The 18,660-nt window shown below is 34.5% G+C and overlaps 1 protein-coding gene across 1 annotated transcript in view; it reads left to right on the forward strand.

Annotated features, from left to right (window-relative positions):
• LOC136030467 (serine/threonine-protein phosphatase 2A 65 kDa regulatory subunit A alpha isoform-like) overlaps nt 1–18,660 on the forward strand; it is a gene marked incomplete in the record, with an annotated part of 106,527 nt that overhangs the window by 59,023 nt on the left and 28,844 nt on the right. Inside the window, 2 exon segments of the mRNA XM_065709475.1 lie at nt 2,269–2,386; nt 11,229–11,549. Of these exon segments, the coding sequence (XP_065565547.1) occupies nt 2,269–2,386; nt 11,229–11,549 (439 nt within the window).

Below are 18,660 nucleotides of genomic sequence, written 5' to 3' on the forward strand. Positions count from 1 at the left end.
GACGTAGGAATTATAACCATGTTTAGACACATTTTAATGGTCAGCTAAAACAAAACAAACAAACAACAAAAATCACCAATCAGAAATAAGATTACATTCTTCTGGACCTACCCATGACCCACCAAAATATTGCCATCCCCCACCGGCAGGCCTGCTCCCCACGTTGAGATTCACGGGTCTAGGGCAAAACAAATGCTGGTCGTCCCTGAATGGGGAGGGAGGATGTCGTAAGGGACGATTAAATGGAAATTGGAACTCCTTGGGAGGGTGTAAAGAAGAAGACTTTGGATAGGTCGGGATGGAGGAGGAGCGTGGGTTGGCCTCACGCGGCTCGGTGCTGCAATGAGTTGTTAGTAGTAATAGTAATAGATCTATGTAGCTAAGTCAAAATGATAAATTTTGTTTCTGCTTCAATTTAATTATGTTACATACGTTCTGTCTTGAAATAACTCAGTAATATTGTAACTTATTTAAAGCTGTACGAAAAATATGGTTCAATCCCGCTTTTTAGAAGGCTAGGACACGTTCAGCATAAGATTGTACTTGTCGGCCAACTTTTTAGGGCCAAGCGTAAAGCAGCTAGTCCCGCGTGGGGTGGGAGTATGCCGTAAGGAAAGATTTAAGGGAAATTGGAACTTCTTGAGAGGGTATAAAGAGGGAGGCTCTGAACAGATTTGGATGGAGGAGGAGCGTGCATAGCTGTGTCGGCCTCAAGCGGCTTGGAGCCGCAGCGAATTCTTAGTAGCAGTAGTAGGAAACATGTCTATTATTGGTGTCATTAATTAATTTCGCCATTTTGCATACTTCACTCATTTAACAAAACCCTTCAAGGCGTCCTCATTTTGGAATCGGAATGTCTTTGAATAATTTACCTTTTTTTCCTTTGTTTCTAATTTTTCTCCAGATAAGCTGCGTAAATTGAAGATAAATCATAACGAACTCAATAAAGTTCGGTTTTAGCTAGCCCAAGGACTTCCACTGTATGTGTCCAATATAGTGGCATGTAACATCAAATAGACGGAGTAAACATTCTTTTTAGCACGATTAAGCATCTTGTCTTAAGATTTTGTCAAATATTTTATTGGAAGAAAATACTTTAATGTGGTGAATTATTCAATAAGTACCATCGTTCAGTTTATTTCCGTTTTTTTGCACAAACCCTTCGATAAATTCTTATTTTTAGTTTTGGAATATCTTGCAGCAATTCATCTTTTCTTCGAAATTTTATCTAGGTTTTCACAAGTTCTACACATTAAAGAAAGGACGAAGAACTTAGTAAAGCCCGATTTTGGCTTGCCTAAGGGACTTTTGCTCTCTCATAGTATCCAATTTCGTGGAATGTAGTATCTCGTTGATTTTTTTTTTCTTTTCAGCACGATTGAAAATCGTGTCTTTACAATTCTTTCGAATATGGCATTGAAATTAAATAACTTAATTTAGTGAATTATTAAATATTTATACTTAAATTATGGCTAATTATTAATGATCAGTTCCCTAATTAACTAAAACTCTTCGATGCATCCTTATTTTACTTCCGGAGACTCTTTAATTAACTCTTCTTTTCTTCAAAATATTTGTCTAGGTTTTCACAAGATAACCTCCATAAAAGTACATTAAAGAAATGACAAGGAACTTAAGCTTCGATTCTGGCTAGCCTAAAGGACTTTTCCTCTGTGGAAACATCCAATTCCGTGAAATGTAGTACTTTCTTTTCAGCGAGGATGAATATCTGCTCCCGGTGTTTTGAAATTTTTATAAAACTTTACTTTTTTGTTTTTGTTGCAAATTTGACTGCACTTGTTTGTTTTATAAAGCGATAAAAAACAGAAAAAAAAACGAAAAAGCGAAGTCAGAGGCAGATCTTATTTAGGGTGACTCTCTATAGGTAAAAAATGGCCTTCTTTTGCCTTCCTTTACCACTTAGCCCCCATGATCACATATGACTAAAAAAAAGGCAAATAGGCAAAATTCGACATGAACAAAGTTTTGCCATAGCAGATAGTAGAAAATATTTCGACATTAAAAAAACCGACTTTTTTAAAATAACATAGTCAAACTTTTGTGCTTACAAGCACTTTTTTGTAAGAATATTGTGTTTATTTTTGCATTTAATTGTTGTTTTTTTAAGATATTGCCACTCCTTATGGTAGGAGCTTCAGTTGAATCTTTGAAAGTTTAATATTGACTGCCCTTGGGGACTTTTCCTCTCTTAGTATCCAATTTTGTGGGACGTCACATCTCAATGATTGAGTTTTACTTTCTTTTCAGCACGATTGAGCATCTACTTCCTATGTTTTTAACTCAACTGAAAGACGAATGTCCCGAAGTAAGACTGAACATCATTTCCAATTTGGACTGTGTCAATGAAGTCATTGGTATTCAACAGGTAAAAATCAAAAATGAAACGGTGAGAGATGTGGTTAAGTTTGATATAGCGGTTGTCTCAATAAATGTTTTTAGAACGCAGCGTCAGAGTAAATTTTCCTACTGGTCAAAAAACCATTTTGGAAAAATATATCTAAAAATGCAGTTCTGTCTCTTGATGCATCCTTACCATTTTGCGTTTTGTCTTAGAGAATTGGCAATATATCTGGCAACGCACTGCTAGCGTAAACATAGAATAAATAATATAAAGCAAAGCTGAATTCAAGTAAAGATCCAAAAATTCGAATTTGTTAAATAATTATGGAAAAGTATAAACAATTAAAAAAAATTCAGATTCGTTAATTTTTTGCGTGGGTTAGATGTAAGACAAGAAACCGAAGAAAAATACGATCAGATTCACTGTTAATACTGTTTCCAAGTATATGCCCGTACAATTGTATCTCAGCTCCCCTTAATGGGACCAGGTGGAGTCCTTTGCTATATAAAATCTTTGCTGGTTTTAAATAATGACGAAGACCTCACCCCTCCCAACTGTAGTTGCTGATTAAGGCAGAACTACATTCCTTTTTCAACATTAGTCTTCAGCATTACCAATTTCAATTTTTGCTATTATCATTCGTATTCATGTTTTTGGAATGTCAATGATACTCGATTGTTAGAAATTGAAAATGAAACGGTAAGAAATATGAAAAAATAGATTTTGGTCGCGGGGTGTTCTGAATAGACGTTTTTAAAATGCAATCATCGAAAAACCCAACTGGTCGAAAAACCGTTTATAGACAAACAAATTTGAAGACATTAAACTTTTCTGCTGGATTTATATTTATCCTGTCTTAGATTATGTCTTTTTATTTTTCTTCTTGTTTGGATCATTAAGTAGGTCCAAACATACAACTTGAATTAAGTCAGAAAGACTTTTCAGAAATGAAACATGAGGCTCATCGACTGTCAAGTGACTTGGTCAATTTTTGTCGAAACTTGAATAAATTCATGGCATTCCAGAATTGTCATTTTATTTTGTATTTGTCATTCCTCTCTTGTCATTGTCATTTCATTTTGTCATTTTCATTCGGAAACTTTGTCATTTTTCTTATCTTCATCATCTTGTTGTTTGGATTAGTATTGAAAAGCTTTCGCATATTGTTATCCCTTGAATCAAATTCTGGGGAATGGACACTACAAAGAAAATTCATATGTTTGGTTACTCGACTGAGTGATGGTATTTCAAACAGCAGGCTGTAGAAAAAATGATGTTCGATCCCGCTTTCTAGGGCTGTAATGAGAGAAAGGTTGAGATGACTAGGAACGTTTTGCGGATGAATGATGATAAAGTGCCAAAGATTATCTTTTTCGGCCAACTGTCTAGAGCTAAATGAAAAAGAGGTCACAGTCGGATGGGATGTGATGATGTCGTAAGGAAAAATTTGGGGGAAATGGCGTGGAGTTTGGAAAGAGGGAGGCTTTCGATAGATTGGGGTGAAGAAGGAGCGTTAATAGCGGTGTTGGCCTCAATCGGCTTGGTACTGCGGTGAGTTGTTAGTAGTTGTAGTAGTTAAGAAATAAAGAAATAGCATATAAACCGAATTATCGCTTACATGTATTTCTTAAAATTGATTATATTAAGCTTCTTCTTTTTCTACGGCCTTCACATAATCGGATCCTCCAAATCAAATTCCGGGGAACAGGCTCTACAATAACCATTACATGTTTCTATAGAACAAAGGAAATAGGATTAATTATCGAATAATCTTCAAAGCTATAGATTTCATCGGAGTTGAAACGCATTACTCCGAGTTCGAGAAACTCGAATTTTCTTTGAATCGATTTGTATTCAAAAACTGAAATTGACGATAGTTTACAAGAAGTCGACAATGATAAATCTTTTAATTTAGGTTAAAAATTTTGTCAATTTGTTTTGAAGAGAATGCTTCTATTTAACTGGACTGCTGCACAGAAATTAATTTTTCGAAAAGAAATCACTCAATTGATTTTCAATTAGTTTCAGCAATGCCATGTGTGAATCGTTGGAATTAATCGAACTCGTTCAGAGTGGATTGAATATCTAGCTTGCTGAAGATTGGGCAGCCTTCAGACTGAAGCAGCCTGATTATATATATCTTGATTATATATCTAAATTTGTCATTTTCTTTTCTGAATTGTGGGCGAAAATTTGAATTTTTGGAATAGGCTATATGGAAATGGATGACTCAGTAGAAAAAGGATGATATTCTATGAAAACAAGTTTTTTTTGTTTAAGAATGGTGCCTTTTACTAATAAATACAGTAATAAATGAAACAAGAAGAAGAAACGAGAATCTTTAAACTATACATTTTGAGCAGCCTATGATATCTACCTAAATAGTAATTTATTTTTATTTGTAGGCGTGAGACTGTGTTATAGGCACATTTGAGGGTATGGGCAATAATAATAATAATAATAATAATAATAAAAAAATAAGAAAACATAAAATATAAATAATAAATAATAAAAATAATTTAAATAATAAATATAAATAATAAAATAATAATTAAAAAAAAAAATCATTTTATACTTGAATAAGAGGCGTATAGAAATTTAGAATTGCAGGGAGGAGTGGGCCCCGAGAGACAGGATCCCCCTGACTGTGTACATGCTATTGTCGCTTTTCTTGTTGTTCCATCAAGTTTGCTACGGTCGAAAATCCCTCGGAAAGACAATATGGAATTCAAACAACCTTATTTTGCGAAAGCTTCAGTAAGAAAGTAAAATCTTCAAGAATAAATTTAGAGCAAGAATATTGCCCCGGGAAAGTGTTGTCAAGCTAAGAAAAACTACGACCAAACTTTAAAAGCTAGATGGCGTTGGAGATCCTTGGTTGCTTTTCTTTACTATTAATGAATGAATGAATGAATGACTGAACTTTATTGCCCGTAAAAGTATAAAAAACACGAAGTACGGAGTACTATAAATAAACAAAAACAAAAACGACAAACAGCAAGAAAAAAAATTGAAACTAACAAAGGACAACATGGACTAATTAACCAGTATCAATATGGAAAAAAGGCTGCAGAAGGTCGTAAACGTGAATAAAGTTGATAGTCCTTTTACATAAATCATCACTAGAAGACCAAATCCGAGAAGGCACATCTATTAAACCAAATCGAGCAATTATTTTTCTGTTTCGGTACCATCTAGGAAGCCGGAGGAGGAATTTGCAATATCTGAAATAAGCCGCACCTAGAGTTTGGCGATCTTTCTTACGAAACAGATGAGCCGTGTCTGATAAAAGCAAAAGCATAGGGGCGCAATGAGCGTTATAAATCATTCACAAACCGTTGCGGTTGTAACGGCTTTTGTTTGGGGATATTTTTCCGTAAGCGACGCGTAGGTTTTTCACGGCTTGAATCACTAGGGATGAACAGGTAGTGGAAAATGCTGGGCCGAAACACAGACCAAGTCAACTAACTAAAGAAGAACATGGCAGAACTGCAGTCCCAACAACGAATGGAGCGACCGCATAAGGGCTATTAAAACAAATAAACTCGCATTTAGACGCATTAACTGACAGTCTAGTCTTAGATAGTTCATTGGTTAAAATAGTAAAATTGGAAAGCAATCCACGGCGAGTCCGAGCAACAAGAAGAACGTCGTCTGCATATGCAACAGAAGGCAAATCAATATTACCGTAAGAAACAGAACTTTTAAGGGGACGCAGGAACGATGCAAGCACACATTTAAATATACTAGGAGACAACACGGCACCTTACCGAACTCCCTCATTAATTTTTACATTTGGTCAGATATTTGGCCATTCCAGGTAACTTGAATTTTAGACTTTGAATACTAAGAAGACAATAAACATATTACAGAGGGATTAACACCTGAAGACGCAAGGGAAAATATAGCCTGAGAGTGCACAATATTGTCGAAAGCCCCAAAAATTACAAGATAGGGCAGATGGGGAACATTTCTCACTATTAATAACCATATTTCAGGAGGCCTTATCGGTGGGGCCTGGCCATGCATTCAAGCGTGGATTTGCTATTGGAATTGCTTTTCTTTAATATTAAAGATGAATCATTTTGGAAAGAGAAAAAACTGTTTAAACGATCCCAAATTGAAAAATACATTCCTTGATTGTCAATTTCAGGAAAAAGTCTTAAAAAAAAATGTATAGACAGACAATTTCTATGTCTCTGCACCTACTGGGGCTTCCAGTTATTTGGGAAGGAAAAATGATTATTTTCTTTTCAATTGACAATGCTGCAGTTGCAAAAATAAACTAGAGAAGCTCCAGAGAAACCGAATAAGTTTTCCAGAAAAAAAAAACGAAGTGAAAAAGAAGTAATAACGTTGAATGGCCGTTTGTTTCTAATCTCTTTTTATTCTTATCTCGACTTATGGTTGGAATTGCAACCATATTGCAACCGTGTTTATTAGACATTAGCAATTAGGCCAGCAGGGGTTTTTAAAAATCTAACAATGATCATTTTCTCGAAGTGACTGAAACTTAGATTGAAAATCAACAGTCTAATTTATTAAAAATTAGGGACACGTTTACTTTTCCTTTTATTAAGAATGAGAGATAGAGATGAGAGGTAGATGGACAACTACCTCTCATTCTAAAAAAATACAAGCTAGTTGAATTAGTAAATAAATCATCATAGCTGTTCGCATTAAAAAATAATTTAAGGAAACACTGTTACTGTAAGCTCTTTTGCTTACTGTAGTAGGCTATTCTAACATTTTGTAAGTTTTTAGTGGTTATCATCCCTAATCCTAGTCACTTTTTCTCCGGTTCCTTTTTTCCTCTTCTCTCTTCTTGTTTCTCTTGTTGGAAATTGTTTATTATTTATTTTTGTTGGTTTATTTCTTGTGCAAAAGGGATCGCTTTGATTCCTACCTCTCTGCCTCGTTAAAAGTTGGTATGTACAAGTTTTACTCTGTTGATTAATAAAGCAATATGAAAAAAAATATAACTGGATACATTTAAAACCTAAAACTTTTTAGGTTAGGACATAAACTTGTTGTAACTTTTTTACAATGATAATTATCTTTAATCTAGAAAATATATCGCTTATTTACATAGCGTGGGGAAATGAGGATGTGTCTTAGAGAATTGCTTAAGTGGGGTTGGGTGTCACGTGCTACGAAAAGGGTATTATTTGAAATCAACAATTTTCCAGTACACCCAAGGGATTCTATGGACTCACCTAAAGGGGAATAATTGACCCTATTTTCTTTTATTCAAGCATGATTTGTTGTAATATAGGCTACTTTAAGAACAAGAAGACAGTCTACGCTGACTGCTTCTCATGTTATGTATGACTACTTTTCTTTGCATGAAAACATCCCAGTTACCTCTCCCCCCCACACACATCTCTGTAGAGAATATCAATTTAATTCATACAATATAGTCCGAAGTGAAATAAAACACTTTTGGCTTTCCATTCTACAAAAATCCAGGAAATATTCATAGAGTCTGACAATCTACATTCCTGTTCTACGGATATAGTGGGGCTTTCATTAAGTCGGAAACGGAAAATAATTGTTTTTCTCTGGATTGAGCAACACCTTACAAGAAACAACTTTTCAAAGAATTGAGAGAGAATTGCTTCAAATAAATAGGTCTAAGAGGACCTTTGGGGCAGCCAGGCACGTACACATTAATTTTCTTTTTAGGGGGTGGGGTCGTAATGATAAAAAACAAATTTTAATTGGCTCTTTGAACATAAGTGCTCAGTACTTTTGAAAAATTTTGGATTTCTTTGGGAGACCGGGCCCCTAGGCCTCTCCCTGCTTACATCCCTAGGCACAGCCATCCGTAGGTATTCACTTCTGTAACTACGAAACTATTAAGGTTACGTAGTATTTTGTATGTATTAATTTTCTATCTCCACAGATTTCTCTTTGTAAAAAAAAAGAAAAAAGGAAAAAAAAAACAACAAAAAAAAAAAAAAACAAAAAAAAAAAAAAACGATCTTAAATTGCACTGAAAGTCACAGCAAATATCCAGTGACGCAAAAAAAACCTTACTCTGATTTTGTGGGATTTGTCTTCTGCGAATTATTCAGGAAAACGCTAGATTTAGGGGTATAGACAGGTTTCTTACCGGCGGGGGGAGGATAAATTTTTTTCCCCGACCCCTAACAACGTAAAAGGGTCTGTCTTTCATGAAATATATCTAAATAGCGTGTAAACCGATGCTGAGCCCGTCGACAGGTCTACCCCTTGCCCTCTAGCTAGGCCACTTGTTAGGTACATTTATTTTTCAACAAATTCCTGGCCCGAGTTATAGGCCCTTTTAGAGGCTGAGACTGAATAGCCTATTTTAGTTTACTTTGAGTTCATATTGCCCATATAATCTTGTAAACTCCTTAAGCTTGCATCAACTTATGCTTGAAGAACGAGAGCCCACACTTCGTGGGTTTTGTCCACATAATCTAAATTCCAACGAAAATCTTCCTATTGGTTGTTAATTTCTGAATCATGCACTAGCCTACATAAAAAAAGGAAAAAAAAAACAAGTGAAAAGATTAGATGATTTAACTTTCCTGAAGAGAGAGAATAACTGAAGCATGTCCAAAAACTCTGACTTCCATTTAAACGCTTCATCTTTAGAAATAATAATTAAATTCCAATGTTGGATAAGACATCGACTGTATTTGGTTTTTGGCTTCTTAAATATATTCTGAACAAAGCAACAAAATAAAAATAAAAATGATTTTAATTACTAATTTGCTGTTAAACTAATTACCGTTAGTGCATAGTTAACTAAACGAATATGCAAAAAGGGAAATTTTTAGCCAAATAATTTCCCGGAATAATCTTCGTGTTTGATTCTGTTCACTCTGGTTTTCGTTTTATTAACTAGGTAATTTGTAAAAGAAGAGACGAAAATTTATTAAGTAGTTTTTAATAAAGACAGGAATTACCGTTCAAAATACCAGAAATTATCATACCAATATGTGCCAAATAATTCAAAGACTAACCAATGAACCGGTGATAGACATAAAAAATAGGACCCAGAAAAAAAATGTGTTGTTTATCCCTAAAAATAAAAATAGTCACTTGTCTTCAGGCTTCAGGTATCCGTTGTGTAACTATACACTATTGATTTTAAAGCTGAGGATTAGCGATTGGCTTGTAGTTATCAAAATAAACAGGGAGAAAGTAAAGAACAAGAATTATATAGGTAGAGATAACTTCTTCATTGTACTATTTGATTTCGTCAATCGATATTGTGCAATAATCTGCCTAGAGGAGCATTTAATCGCAAAGTCCGATATTTCTAGCTATAAAAGCAAGCAAGATATGTTGTTCTTCTACTGATTTAATTTTACCTGTTTTTTTTTACCTATTCTTCGACTGTTTTTATTAATTTATTATTTTATTTTCGTTTATTTCCTTTTTAACATCTTTTTGCATTCTTTTCTCTTGAAGACGAATTCAATTTGTAATAAAAAAAAAAGTGTTTATCTAAGTGTACAATAATTTCGCTGTCTTTATTAAAATCTATTCAACCATTTTACCTTTGACGACATTGCAGTCTGAAAAATATTTGGTAAATTATTGGTAATATACAAGGGAAATCACAGGATGCATCTGGGGAAAGATGAATAGTTCGGACGTGACAGTCAATGATATAGTTGGTTTGGAATTCTTTAGCTAATTCTCAATTATACAATTGAAAAAAATTGTTTCTTCAGGCGGTGAATGAAAAGCATAAGCCATTCTAAATGAGGCATGTTCGGCCATATCGATGTCCGTGAAGCGGCACTCGTGCCGATCATTTCAAATGCAATACCTTCAAAGTATGTTTCGGTTTTAGGACATAACTAATTTCAAACGAATATTATGGTAAGAGAAAACACCATGAACAATAGATTTGAAGAAAAATCAACACTTTTAATGGCAAACAGGCCGCTCAAGAATTCATGTTTCACCTATAGTCTTTCTCAGCCTAATTAAAAAAAAGGCGTGTATATCTCTTAAAAAAAAAAAAAAAATACAAATTACCCACCTTCGCTACTTTCGTTGGTATCTGACCCTTATTAATGAATTTCATTTGACCTGGGTCAAGAGCGTATCTGGGATTTTTCCAGGGGGGGGGGTACAAATTTCTTTTGCAAAACGCATCAGAAGTAATTTTAAATGCATTGTTGCTACTTTCTAAGGTTCGGAAAAAAGTTTGAGAGATTCAAACCAGCTACACCCCAGAAACGGCCTTGGCCTTGATATTCAATAATGTGTTTTCCCATTTCTATTGTTACTTTTCGTAGAGAGATTTATAAAGCCGAATGTAAACTTGTTCTTTACGAAGACCAAGAGGCTCAAGGAGTCCATACTTCTATTTGCATTGCTATAATTAATTCTTTTTAACAATAGATTTATATTCCTCAATCGAGGAGTTTTTTTTCTCTTTTTAAAGAGATTTGCATACAAAGAAACTTCGTATAGTACGATCCATCGCCTTTAGGGTGGCTTATAATAAAATATCACTTTTTTGCCTTTTCATTTTTTTCGGAGAGGATTGCATAAAAGCTGTGACCATAAAAAAAGGCAGCTCGAAGGCTCGCTCAAACGACATTTTTTAATTCTAGCACCATTTTTAAGTTGTAGAAAAGATAAACTATTATTAATGATATTTTATCCACCTACTTTGTAAAATAGTATAATATATGGAGTAACACAAAAAAACAACAATAAAAAACACAATAAACCAACAATAAAACAACAATAAATGAAAAAAAAACAATAAAGGGAGAAAAAAGTGAACATTTCGTAATTGAAGAAACCTGATAGGCGGTGATGTGGAAAACTTCACTGCTAATGTGCAGATCCTAAAAGCTTTTTTTTTCAGCTGTCCCAATCCCTTCTGCCAGCAATAGTTGAGCTCGCAGAAGACAGCAAATGGCGAGTTCGGCTTGCCATTATTGAATACATGCCGCTGCTAGCTGGTCAGCTTGGTGTCGAAATTTTTAATGAAAAACTCAACGCTATCTGCATGTCTTGGCTTATTGATCATGTTTATGCGATTCGTGAAGCTGCGACTGTCAATTTGAAACGGCTGGTAGAGAAATTCGGACCTGAATGGGCTCAGAATACCGTCATTCCGAGAGTGTTGGCCATGTCCAGGGATCCAAACTATCTACATCGCCTCACTTGCTTGTTTTGTATTAGCGTAAGTGTTTTCCCCCCGTTTTTTTTTTAAAGTTAAAATGGTTTAAATGGTTTGGTACCCTTGTAAAAAAGTGTTCCTTTTTTCACATTTTTAGATGAAAGCAATAATGTCCAAAAGCAGGGCATGAGATAATCGACAAATATCATGAACAACAATAGTGAGTTGTGGAAAAAAAAAAAGAAAACAGCACCCGTGTATACAAATTTAATCACTACTAATTGACGGGGGAAGGGCTAAATTCAGGACTGTTTCCTGGTATGATGCAGGGGGAGGGGGAGTAAATCAATGTGAATGCTAAGGCTGTTGCCTAGTATTGGTATACAAGCACGTATTTGGAACATTGTTTGGGAGGGGGGTTAGGCAAAAATAGCAGGAATAATGGAGAATATAGGAAAAAAGCGTAAAAAATTTACACTTAGAGGCCAAAGGGGCACTGGCTCATAGTCTACACATTTTTTTTTTAAGTTAAAAATTACTTCAATGTTTCGGATACCCTTATAAAAAATTTGTTCCTTTTTTAACATTTATAAATGAAATTAATAATAGATATACAAAAGTTAGCAAGTTTTGGAAGAAAGAAAACACTGTAAAAGTGTTTGAAAATTGAAAAAAAAAGTGTTTGAATATTTGGTATTAATATGTGAGACTTGGATTAAACTTTGGTGTTTTTTCAAGAGGGGGGGGGGTAAATTGGTTTGGGTACTACACCTGATGCTTAATATTCGTATCCGAGCCCATATTTGGGGCTTTGCTCGGGTAGGCACTGGAAGAACAAATGGAAAATAAATGGGCAATCGTGATAAGCTGATATTTGGAGGGCAAGTGGGCACAGACTGAAAGTCAAAACTTCAAGTTAAAAGCTGTTTCAATGCATCGATACCTTTTCATTAATACAAATTTAATTTCAAATTTGCTTGACTTCTAGCATTTGTTCTGACAGTAATGAAGCACACCGAGCCTTTTTAGCTGAGTTTCTAAAATCTATCATATTTGATGTTTTACTTCTTAAAAGTGATTTACGGGTCTTTTTCTTCCTTTATCACTCAATTTGAGACTTGAACTCTTTGTGTCGTCGCTCGGTGACATGGAGCATCAATTACGTTGATTTACTGTTGGAGATCATTCTTTGCATCCTCCCTAAATGGATTTGCCTTTCATATCCTTTTATTCGAAGTTTTCTACGAGCTTTCATATCCTTTTCTGTTTTAAAAATTGTTATGTTTTATCAAAGACTTTAAAAATCGAAGAAACTCTTATTTATTCTGAATGTGATTCTTAAATGCTGCAAGGAGAGATTTTCGTTATGCATTACACAAAATAGAAAAATAACACTTGGTTTGCTTTAATTTTTTTTCTCTGTTTTTAGCTCAGCTTTTAAACTACATCATCTTTTATTCATCACTTTATAAGTCATTACTTGATCATTTTTCTGTTCAGTTTTCTTCTTTTGTCTCTCAATTTGAAACTTTAACTTTGGTTGTCGTTGCTTTGTGACATAAACTATCGATCAGGTGGATTTACTGTACAGTAAATCATAATCTTTTCTTCAGCATTTTAGGATTCATTTAGTCTTATCAAAGTGTTTGAAAAACGGACAAGCAAAACTAATGTTTATTTGCTTCAGATGCGACGCTTATAAACCATAAGGAGGCATTGTGTCTTCTACTAGAATAAAATCTACTTCAGTTGAGTTATGGGTTCTGTTTGTAGCTAAGTATCTAAATTCTGTCATTTTTTATGTTTCACAACTTTGTAAGTTAGCTTCAGGCTCATTTTCTTTTCCGTTTTCTTCCTCTGTTTCTCAATTTGAGACTTTGACTCGGTGTTTTGTCGCTACGTAACTTTTTCTTAATTACTTTGCCTTTCATAAGCTTTTTTCTGACTTTTCATGGATCATTTAGTCTTATCGAAGGGCTTGAAAAACAAACTAGAAAAGTGAATTTTATTTTTCTCAGATGCGATGCTTACATGGCTCGAGGTGGCAGTGTTGTCATATGTTAAAGAAATAAAAAAAGAAATCCCCTTTGGTTTAGTGTACAACGTCGTTCTTTGTGACTTTCCTAAACTAGTTTGGCCTTCATAATTTTTCCTTTGACGTTTTTGAAATTATTTAGTTTTATAAAAGGTTTGAAAAAACAAAAAACGTTCTCGAGTTTATCTATACTATGTTTGCATACAATAAGGAGGATTCTCGTTATTTATTAAAGAAATAGAAAAAAAAAAACACTTCAGTTTAATTTTAGTTATTTATATTCGGTTTAATTTATTGGTTCCGTTTTTAGATAAGCTACTAAAATATGTCTTTTTTTTTGTAAAACGACTCTGTAAGTTATTTATGAGGTCACTTTTCTTTCGGGTTTTCTTATTGTTCCTTGCAATTTGAGACTTGAACTCTGTTTGTCGTCGCTTTGTGATATACATTTCAATTAGGTTGATTTAGTGTACAACTTCGTTCTTTGCAACTTTCCTGAACTAGTTTGGCCTTCATAATCCTTTCCTTGACATTTTTGGAATTATTTAGTTTCATAAAAGGCTTAAAAAAATGAAAAACGATCTGAAGTTTACTAGATTATGCTTGCATATCATAAGGAGGGATTGTCGTTATTTATTAAAGAAATAGAAAAAAAATCTACTTTGGTTTAATTTTATTTATTGGTTCCGTTTTTAGTTAAGCTACTAAAATATGTATTTTTTTTATTCATCACGACTCTGTAAGTTATTTATGGGTTCACTTTTCTTTCGGGTTTTCTTACTGTTCCTTGCAATTTGAGACTTGAACTCTGTTTGTCGTCGCTTTGTGATATACATTTCAATTAGGTTGATTTAGTGTACAACTTCGTTCTTTGCAACTTTCCTAAACTAGTTTGGCCTTCATAATCCTTTCCTTGACATTTTTGGAATTATTTAGTCTTATAAAAGGCTTGAAAAAACGAAAAACGATCTGAAGTTTATCTATACTTTGTTTGCATACCATAAGGAGAGATTGTCGGTATTTGTTAAAGAAATAATAAATAAAAAATCCACTTTGGTTTAATTTTAGTTATTGGTTTCGTTTTTAGCTAAGCTGCTAAAATATGTCTTTTCTGTGTGTCACAACTCTGCAAGTTATTTAAAGGGTTATTTACTTTCCTGTTTCCTCCTTTCTTTCTTTCTCAATTTGAGACTTGAACTCTGTGTGTCGTCGTCTTGTGAAAAAGTATCAATTAGGTTGATTTAGTGTACAGCGCCGTTATTTGCAGCCTTTCTAAATTAGTTTTTCGTTCATAACCTTTCCTTCGACGCTTTAAGAAACTTTGTTTTTTTTATCAAAGGTTTAGAAAAGAAGAAGAAAACTGAAGCTTATTTGCCTTAAATACGATGCTTATATTTTTTGTCAAGCACTAGAGGATTCGATTTTCAATTGGTCAATGGTTGTTGAGTCTCACTAAGTTGATTGAAATACATGGATTGGTAGAAGGATTACCGAAAAAAAAACTCGTAACTCCAAAGCTAGTTGCAACTGAAGCCTTGTAACTTGAATGCTTGCATTCAGTTTCGTTATCAGTTTCGTTATTTTCCTCCTTACTGATGGAACATCCTCACCTAGGAGCATCATTTTATAGTAAATGTAACTTTGACAAACAGTTTGGTTCAATTTGACATGCGGAAGTCTAATGGGGTTTGTTTTATAACGGATCATTATTATTACTCACATTATTATTATTATATATATTATTACTCAGATTATTTTTTTCACTGCCTGTGGAGTCTAATAAAACAATTTGTCCGTATTTGAACTGGCGGTGCGCAGGCTGTCTGCGAGAAAATTGCAGCGTGGCTACGAGAGTTCTTGAACAAAGTCTGTGTGCTTTGTAGACGCATGGTAGCCCTTACAGAGATGCACTGGTTTCCAAGGCATTGCCCGAAGATTTCAAAATAGTACTTTATACACCTGTGGTAACTGTAAATTATATGTGGTAACTGTTTGTAGACACATGGTAGCCCTTACAGAGATGCACTGGTTTCCGAGGCATTGCCCGAAGATTTCAAAATAGTACTTTATACACCTGTGGTAACTGTAAATTATATGTGGTAACTGTTTGTAGACACATGGTAGCCCTTACAGAGATGCACTGGTTTCCGAGGCATTGCCCGAAGATTTCAAAATAGTACTTTATACACCTGTGGTAACTGTAAATTATATGTGGTAACTGTTTGTAGACACATGGTAGCCCTTACAGAGATGCACTGGTTTCCGAGGCATTGCCCGAAGATTTCAAAATAGTACTTTATACACCTGTGGTAACTGTAAATTATATGTGGTAACTGTTTGTAGACACATGGTAGCCCTTACAGAGATGCACTGGTTTCCGAGGCATTGCCCGAAGATTTCAAAATAGTACTTTATACACCTGTGGTAACTGTAAATTATATGTGGTAACTGTTTGTAGACACATGGTAGCCCTTACAGAGATGCACTGGTTTCCGAGGCATTGCCCGAAGATTTCAAAATAGTACTTTATACAGCTGTGGTAACTGTAAATTATATTAAGACAAAATCCTTACAATCCTGCCTATTTCAAAAACTGTGTGAAATAATGGGTAGCCGCCTTACGTCCCTTTTTCTGCATATTAATTTAAAAACCTAATCCAACAAAAAAAGTGTTTTTAAAAAAAATAAAGAGCTTTATTTAGCCGAAAATGAGCAGAAATAAAGTCAGATAATCTTTCAAGCATTAACCTACCGCAAACCACTACCAATAAATAATGAAACTCAAAACAAACAGAAATTACAATAAATAGCCGAGTGAAACTTAAAAACGAGAAGAAATTAACATGAGCAGGGTGATAACCCTTTTCAAGACCAGAATATAATTTGCGCTCTACTGAAAAACAAATAACCCGAGACAAATAAGTCTCACTAAGTTGATTGAAATACATGGATTGGTAGAAAGATTACCGAAGAAAACTGCCAAAGCTAGTTGCCATTGAAATTTTGTAGCTTAAATGCTTGCATTTAGTATCGTTATGTTGTTCCTCCTTACTGATGGAACATCCTCACCTAGGAACATCATTTTATAGTAGGTGTAACTTTGACAAACAGGTTGGTTCAATTTGACATGCGGAAGTCTAATGAGGTTTGTTCTATTACGGCTCATTATTATTACTCAGATTGTTATTATTATGTATATTATTACTCAGATTTTTTTTTCACTGTCTGTCGAGTCTAATAAAATAATTTATCCCTATTCGAACTATTATTTGTCGTAATTTCATAGTATCCAAAATTGAAATATGACAACATAGATGTCTATGGTTATTTTATTTTATATTGCTTTGATACTTTTTGTTACTTTTCGGTGTTTTTACATATAAACACATTGCTTCTAGTCTTTAGCCCTTCCTTTTTTACTTATAGTTGTGATAAATTATATCGGTTGTTAGAATCTAGCTGAAAGGGTTCTTTTTTGCTTTAGTCTTGTATAAACCATATTTCTCAGCATCAGATCCGTCATGACTAGCCCATAGATCACTAATTATTTTCCAGTTTGAACACTGACACAATACAATAGGTATTGTCAATTTCCAATAGGTATTGACACAATACAGTAGGCCACGATCAAGGAAATGTTTGAGAGAGTTTGGAAAATAGAATAGCCCGGTTTCTCTTGGTACCTGGAACAGTTACAAAAAATTTTACCCCGATATTACATCTTGGGGTGGATCGACTGTATTTTAAGTTTACAGTTGTATCTTTAATGTCCTCGTTCTCCCCATTGAATTTCCCCATTTCACTTATCACAACTGGCAGCCGCCCAATAATAGCTCCTTTATATATAATAGCAACTTGTGGTAGTAGTAACCGAAATTCCTAAAAAAAGAATAATGGGTTTTGATAAGTGCTTCGATGAGCTAGAGTCCCCCTCGTATACGCAGTAATTTCAGTTAGTTCTTAGCTTGAATTTTGGTTATTTCCTTTCATTTGAAGAATTTTTTTTTATTTAATACGGAACATAATATTTTGTCGCCGTGAATCCAAAGGTTTATGCCTTTTCCCCCTCTTAAACCATTCCAACCTACTCTAGTGTTACTTTTCTCTTAACCGCAATGGGCTTTTCATCAAGCTTTTATAGCTACACTGTCTGGCATCGCCGTTAGGTGACAACCTTAAATTTTTATGGTTATATTTTTGGCCTTATGAACATAAGGGCAAAAGTAACAGGTTTAAGACCCTTATGTATGCATCTGATGTATATAGATCGGTATCAGATACATGTAGAGAAGACAGTACCGGTATGGTATCAGGATGTAGACACATTATCAGATGTACGTAGTAGTATGAGCTGTGATTCATTTGTCAATACTTCACCTCCAAACTCTGCTAAGTTGAGTAGCCTAGTTTTTAAGTAGCTTTGTAGCTAACTCTGAAGAAAAGTTGGAGCTGACTGTATTTAATTTCTGACGTGTTCAGTTTTTCTGGACTCAGTTGCCTGTGCTGAGGGGTTGGTTTTAAGTGTATTATGTTGAATCTACCAAGCTAAATTGTATTGACTAAGCATCTTGTTTGAGGTTTACATGGTTGAGATATTTATGTTTAAGGGTCTTGTGTTGAATTATCTGTGTTGATTTGATTATGCTGAGTTTCATGTTCACGACTTGTTTGTGTTGATTCCTCTTTATTTAGTTGAATTAGTTGGGCTCTCTGTATCGAATTTACTGCTGCGAGTTCTTTTTTTCTTTTTTTGCTGTTTAATTTCTTTATGTTGGTTTTCATGCCTTCCTCTGTTTCTCTACTTCGCATTGAAGTGACATTCAATACACTTGACTATGGTTATGTCAGGGAATCCAAATGACCCTGGTTGGAACGGGATTTAACATGACTGTATAGACGAAGGGGGGGGGGACTCAGGCTACAGGACTTGTTCTGGGTGTTTCTTAGTTTGAACGTCGTGGAACTTGATCATTGTTTTACTCTATATACCATTTAGGAGTGATTATAAGCGTCAGGGACAATTGCCTTGAAAATCTTAATTTGAAAGACGTCTTAAGTGTTTGAGTAGATGATGTTTGAGTGTGGAAGGGGGATTGGTACTAGAACCATGCCTCAGACTCTCGAGCTGTCACAACAAGA

Source organism: Artemia franciscana, chromosome 8 (genome assembly GCF_032884065.1).
Source record: "Artemia franciscana chromosome 8, ASM3288406v1, whole genome shotgun sequence".
Lineage (NCBI taxonomy): Eukaryota > Metazoa > Arthropoda > Branchiopoda > Anostraca > Artemiidae > Artemia > Artemia franciscana.